Source organism: Muntiacus reevesi, chromosome 1 (genome assembly GCF_963930625.1).
Source record: "Muntiacus reevesi chromosome 1, mMunRee1.1, whole genome shotgun sequence".
NCBI lineage: Eukaryota > Metazoa > Chordata > Mammalia > Artiodactyla > Cervidae > Muntiacus > Muntiacus reevesi.
The window spans coordinates 11695561-11701560 of NC_089249.1; the positions used below are offsets into that span (position 1 = coordinate 11695561).

The 6000-nt window shown below is 51.3% G+C and overlaps 1 protein-coding gene across 1 annotated transcript in view; it reads right to left on the bottom strand.

Annotated features, from left to right (window-relative positions):
- GNPTAB (N-acetylglucosamine-1-phosphate transferase subunits alpha and beta) overlaps positions 1-4145 on the bottom strand; it is a 79882-nt gene extending 75737 nt beyond the window's left edge. The window contains exon 1 of the mRNA XM_065937764.1: positions 3829-4145. Coding sequence (XP_065793836.1) covers positions 3829-3945 — 117 coding nt within the window. The 5' untranslated portion in view covers positions 3946-4145. The remainder of the gene's footprint in view (positions 1-3828) is intronic.
- Between the last annotated feature and the right edge of the window lie 1855 nt (positions 4146-6000).

The following is a 6000-nucleotide window of genomic DNA, read 5'->3' on the forward strand; positions in this document are numbered from 1 at the left end:
ACCTTTTAGCCACTGCCCTACATGGCTCCAAGCCTCCATCAACCAACAAAGAAAGGAAGCCACCTGGGCCCTGCTACAAATGTGCCAAAGAAGGCCCCTGGGCCGCTCATTCCTACAGCCAAGGCCCCTCCAGGTCCGCGTCCCAGCTGTGGCACGAAGGGACACTGGAAGGTCCCCTCCGGGGATCCGGACATCCCCTCCTGGTCCTGGGCAGGAGTCCTCCAGCCCAGCCCTGCCCAGCCTCCCCGGACTCTCCGCTTTAGACCGAAGGTGCCCAGGGCCCCGGGCCCCGACTCTCATCACCTCCACGGAGCCCAGGCCACTTACAGTGGCAGGGAAGCTGATCTCCTTTCTCACTGACACGGGGGACACTGAGTCTCCTATGCCTGCCTACTCCGGGGAAACCAAGGTCTCCCAGATCTGTTATGGGGGCTGACGGTTTAATATCTACACCACGGATAACCGAGTCTCTACCTTGCACACTTCAAGATACTCCACTTTCCCATCTTTTCTCATACTCCCAAAATGCCCCACTCCTATTCTTGGGAGAGACCTTCTCTCAAAATTCAAAGCCTCAATTACTATCCCAAGCCCACCCTCGAACCTAGCCTGGTTACTGCTCCTGAACACCCACCACTTCTGACATTCGTCTACAACAGGCTCCTTTCTGTTTTTCCAGACAAAACTCTATGAACAATTCTTACCCCCAACTAGGAACTATAATACCGCCACACCTCTGTAATCACTTCCCATCTCTTCTTCCCTTGAGATATGATCTGTCTATCATGTCTCAGGAACTGCAGGACATTCTCTTACTTTCTCAGGGAGACTCCCTTCTGCATATGGTGCAAATACTCCTCTTGTAGGGTCTACACTGGTAAGTTCACTGTCAGTTTCAGAGACTACCAACAAGTTTCCAGAAAGTCTCCTATTTGCTTTCAATTTCAGCTGTTGTCTTCTTACTCCTGGAATATTTTTCTTATGTGGAACCACTACTTATCTATGTCTTCCCACTAACTGAACAGGAGCATGCACCCTGGTGTATCTGGCCCCAGATATTTCTATTGCTCCTAACAGTCAGACCCTTGCTATCCCACTAACTCATAACCAACCCAGACGGGCAATTCAATTCATTCCTCTATTAATCGGTTTAGGAATAGCCGCTGGGATTGGGACAGGGACCGCAGGACTCACAACCTCTTTAAATTACTATCAAAGTCTTTCTAAAGACCTCACTGACAGCCTAGAAGAAATAGCTAACAGCCTTATCACCATCCAAAACCAGCTAGAATCCCTGGCAGCCGTGGTCCTCCAAAACAGAAGGGGATTAGACCTCCTCACAGCAGGAAAAGGAGGCCTGTGCCTATTTTTGGAGGAAGTCTGCTGTTTCTACACCAATAAATCAGGGGTTGTAAAGGAAGCAGCAGGAAATCTGACAAACAGGACCTGGAGAATATGCCGACACCTCAGTAATTCCTGGGGAAACTGGTTAAGCAACTGGAATTGGATGCCCTGGGTCCCACCTTTCTTAAGCCCTCTCCTTCTACTTACCCTTATCCTAACTTTCAGCCCATATATAATGCGTCTTTTTTCAAAATTTCTTGAGGACCACTTACAAGCCTTCACCAACTGAACTATTCATGAGCTACTTCTAACTCACTCAGATGATCAAAAACTTCGACCCCACACAAATCCCCTTGACCGACATTCCAGCCTTTTCTAACCTTAGCCCCACGAAGCCCCTGTCCCAAAGGAAGCAGATGCAGATGATTGACCTTCGGACCTTATCCTAAATCAAAAGGCTGGAATGATAGGGCCTACATGGGGTCTCATTGATAACATGGCTCTTTGTGTCGACCTTGCAAACAAAGAATAAAATCACAGTGATCTGTGAGACTGACCAAGTTGCCCAAATGGCATCCCGTTATCTCCCGTTAGCTGCAAGACCACCAGATTGCAGACCTCTGGCTACCCTTCAGAGACCATCCCTTCAGAGACTTTTTCATTGGTGGGGTATAAGAAGGACTCTGCCAGAAAGAGAGAACGCTGGTTCTCCTTAAGAGCCAAGCACCCTGTCTTTTCCCTCTAATAAATTTCCTCTTCTTGCCTGACTGCCCGGCTCGCTCTCTTTTTCTCTGCACTCGCTTTACAAATCTTCTATCAGCAATAAGACACAACTAGGTATACACACGATCACTGTATTAAAGTGCAATGCGTGAAACAGAACAGGATAGCAGGTGGTCTAATACTAGGTATGTATTTCACAATTAGAGGTCTGGGTCGTTTTCTCAACCCTTACTTAAGACTTATTTTCATCAGCCCCTAGACCAAGAACTACTAAAACTGGAAACCTGGAAATTGTCCCAAATAATTTATTCATTCATCAGACAAATATTTAGACTGTATACTCTGGCATTACCTGGCACAGTGCCTGGTCACAGTGGTTAAAGCACCCTCTCTTATGGAGCGCAGAATCCAGCATGGGTCCAGACTTCATACTGGAAATGTATATATATATATACTGTGTACACAGCAAATGTATCATGTGGCATTTCTGAACAGCATTCTGTTCATTTTAAAACGTTTTGCAACCTCTTACCCACCCCCCTCAAAATACGTATATATATTAAAACAAAGAGATGGATTTCTAACAACCTGAAAACACAACTTTCTTCCAGTTGCTACGGCCACATTTTAAAATGGGGTGTTCTCTAAAATCACATCCAGGTACACTTTCAGTTCTCACCTACTCATAGTCTCCTACACATTTGTTTACAACAAAGAATACTGTACTGGATGGTCAATCGTGAAATAACTAGGCAACCTCAACCAAAGGGCTGTTTCACTCAAGAAAATGTTTAAAGTTCATATCCAGAGGGGCACAAAATCTATTAAACCTGGGTGTTTCCACCTGCCAAACCTGTTGCTCAGACCCTTTCGGGTTTACAGTCCTACCGAGTTGCTTTATGCGTTATCAACTAAGAGCAGATTAGGAAAGGTTGGGCTTGTGTGATCCGCAACCGAAGTTATTAGCATATCCCATGACCTGAAGGCTTATGCTGGTTCCCTAGAGATCGGGTGCTGGAGTCCCAGATGGTTAAGGGCGTCATGGTCACATGAAGGGGCCCTAGCCTCACTTGATCTCAAGATAGAGAAGAGCAGGAGCTGTCAGGGGCGCTCCCACACCAGCGTACGTACATCTACCAGTACAGCCTCTAAAGATTAACAGATTAAGCTGTCTTAAATAAGAGAGCAAAAATGTAACGAAGGAAAAAAAAAAACCTTTCACGTGTAAGTCCTTTAAATTTGGGGCCAGGACACTCTCCCCACAGCAAATTCACGGGCCAAGAAAACACCCCTCTTGGACAAAGTTTCGAGATCCGGGAAGAAACGGGATTAAGAATATAAAGCGCCTCTGTAAAGGGAAAAGGTTACAAGGGTGACATTAGAGGAGGAAGCCGCAGGAGGGGCAGGACTGAGAATTCGGTGAAATTTAGGAACTCTGGGTCCCGGGAGGGGGGCGGCGTGCAGATCAAGGCCTTAGGGAGAAAGTCAAATGACTCGGGGACCCTGCTGAAGGCACCTGGAGGGAAAAGGATTCGGCAGAAGGAGCGCGGATCTCCCAGACCGTCGGGGGGCGAGATCTGGACCCCAGATGCTGAAGCCGCAGCCCGGAGAGGAGCTCTGAGCTGGCGGCGCCCCCGAGGGAAGGGCAGGCGCCGGCTCATCCCTGTGTCTGCAGGGAGGATGGGGAGGCAAGAGCGCAGCGCGCCGGGGCCGGGACACCGCGCGGTCGTGCCGGTCCAGGGCTCCTGCGCCGCTACTCACCTCTCCGAACTGGAAGGCGGAGACGATGGTGACAACGACGCCCACGAAACAGACGTAGAGCCCATACCTGTGGGACAGGCAGGTATAGGTCTGTCTCTGCAAGAGCTTGAGCAGCATCACCCCGGCCGCCGCCACGCCGCGCCGCGCCCGGGGAGTCGGAGACGCCGCCGCTGCAGCCTCAACGAGCCGCCATTCCGCGGCCCCCGCAGGGCCGCCGCGCTCAGGTCACAGCCTCCGGCCGCCGCGCATTGCCGCTCCGGGGACCGACGCCCGCTCGGCTCCACGCCGCGGCCGCCGCTTCCGGGAGCCGGGAGCCCACGCCCTCCTCGCGGCGGAGGCGGTCGCGCGGCCCCCGAGGCAGCCGGCGCCGCCCCAGTCTAGCCGGGCTAGAGACGGCGGCGGCGGCGGCGGCGGCGGCCGGGCCCGCAGCGCCACCTGGAGGGCGGAGGGGCGGAGGACAGGCGCGAGCCCCCGTGACTGCGCACGCGCGGTGCGCTCCTCGGGCCTGGCAGGGATCCTTGAAACTGGCTTGTGTTGGCGACCACACAGCACAGGCCTCTGTAAGGGGGCCGTGCCCCAGACAGTGCTGCTGGGGCACCAGTGTTTTTGAGCGCAAAACCCTTCCTGCATTTACAGTGATCAGCCTATCATGGTTTTTCACTACGCTAAGAGGAGACGCTGTTACAGATCTCTTTTCCTCTCTAACCATATTGTTGAAAGAGGAATTTGGAGGACTCAGTTCAGTTCAGTTCAGTCGCTCCGTCGAGTCCGACTCCTTGCGACCCCATGAACTGCAGCACGCCAGGCTTTCCTGTCCATCACCAACTCCCGGAGTCCACCCAAACCCATGTCCATTGAGCTGGTGATGCCATCCAACCATCTCATCCTCTGTCATCCCCTTCTCCTCCTGCCCTCAATCCCTCCCAGCATCAGGGTCTTTTCCAGTGAGTCAACTCTTCGCATCAGGTGACCAATGTATTGGAGTTTCAGCTTCAACATCAGTCCTTCCAATGAACACCCAGGACTGATCTCCTTTAGGATGGACTGGTTGGATCTCCTTGCAGTCCAAGGGACTCTCTAGAGTCTTCTCCAACAGCACTAAATATGCTAAAAACGAAATTCATTCATTCATCTAGTTAGTAAATATGTATTTAGTGTCCAGTGTCTGGCGGGGTGCTTGGTGTCAGGTATTCAAAAATGAACTAGAGGGAATTCCCTGGCTGTCCAGGGATTAGGACTCCTCCCTTCCACTGCAGGGGCCTAGGGCTACATCCCTGGTTGGGAAACTAAGATCTCTCAGGCCCCCGTGGTGGTGTTGTTCAGGCAGGGCCAAAAGAACAGTCAGAAATGAACTAGATCTGGTCACTGTTCCCAGGGAGAGACTAGCTGGGGAGATAAACACAGAAAGCACTAAATACTATTAAAAAAAAAAAAAAAAAAAACATGTTGTTACAACAGATGTTGTGCCATGTATTGCAAAGGAGGTTAGTTATTTCTACTTTGGCACCAGGTGATTTTTAAGAGGGCAAAGGAAATGGCAACCCACTCCAGTATTCTTGCCTGGAAAATCCCATGGACTGAGGAGCCTGGTAGGCTAAAGTCCATGGGATCACAGAGTCGGACACGACTGAGTGACTTCACTCACAGGTAGAAGAGGGAGTGTGGACCGTATCCGTGCATGCTTGCTCAGTCGTGTCTGACTCTTTGCAGCCCCACAGACTGTAGCCCACCAGGCTCCTCAGTCCCTGGGATTTCCCAGGCAAGAATACTGGAGTAGGTTGCCACTTCCTCCTCCAGGGGATCTTCCCGACCCAGGGATCGGACCTGAGTCTCCTGTGGCTCACGCATTGCCAGGCGGATTCCTCACCACTGAGCCACCCGAGAAGCCTGTGGACAGTGCTGTTGTTCAGTCACTCAGCCGTGTCCAGTTCTTTTCACCCCCGAGGAAGGCTGCACGCCAGGTTTCCCTGTCCTTCACCATCTTCCGCAGTTTGCTCAAACTCATGTCCATTGATGCCATGCAACCATCTCGTCCTCTGTCATCCTCTTCTCCTCTTGCCTTCAATCTTTCACGGCATCAGGGTCTCTTCAAATGAGTCGGCTCTTCGAATCAGGTGGTCAAAATATTGGAGCTTCAACTTCAGCATCAGTCCTTCCAATGAAAATTCGGGG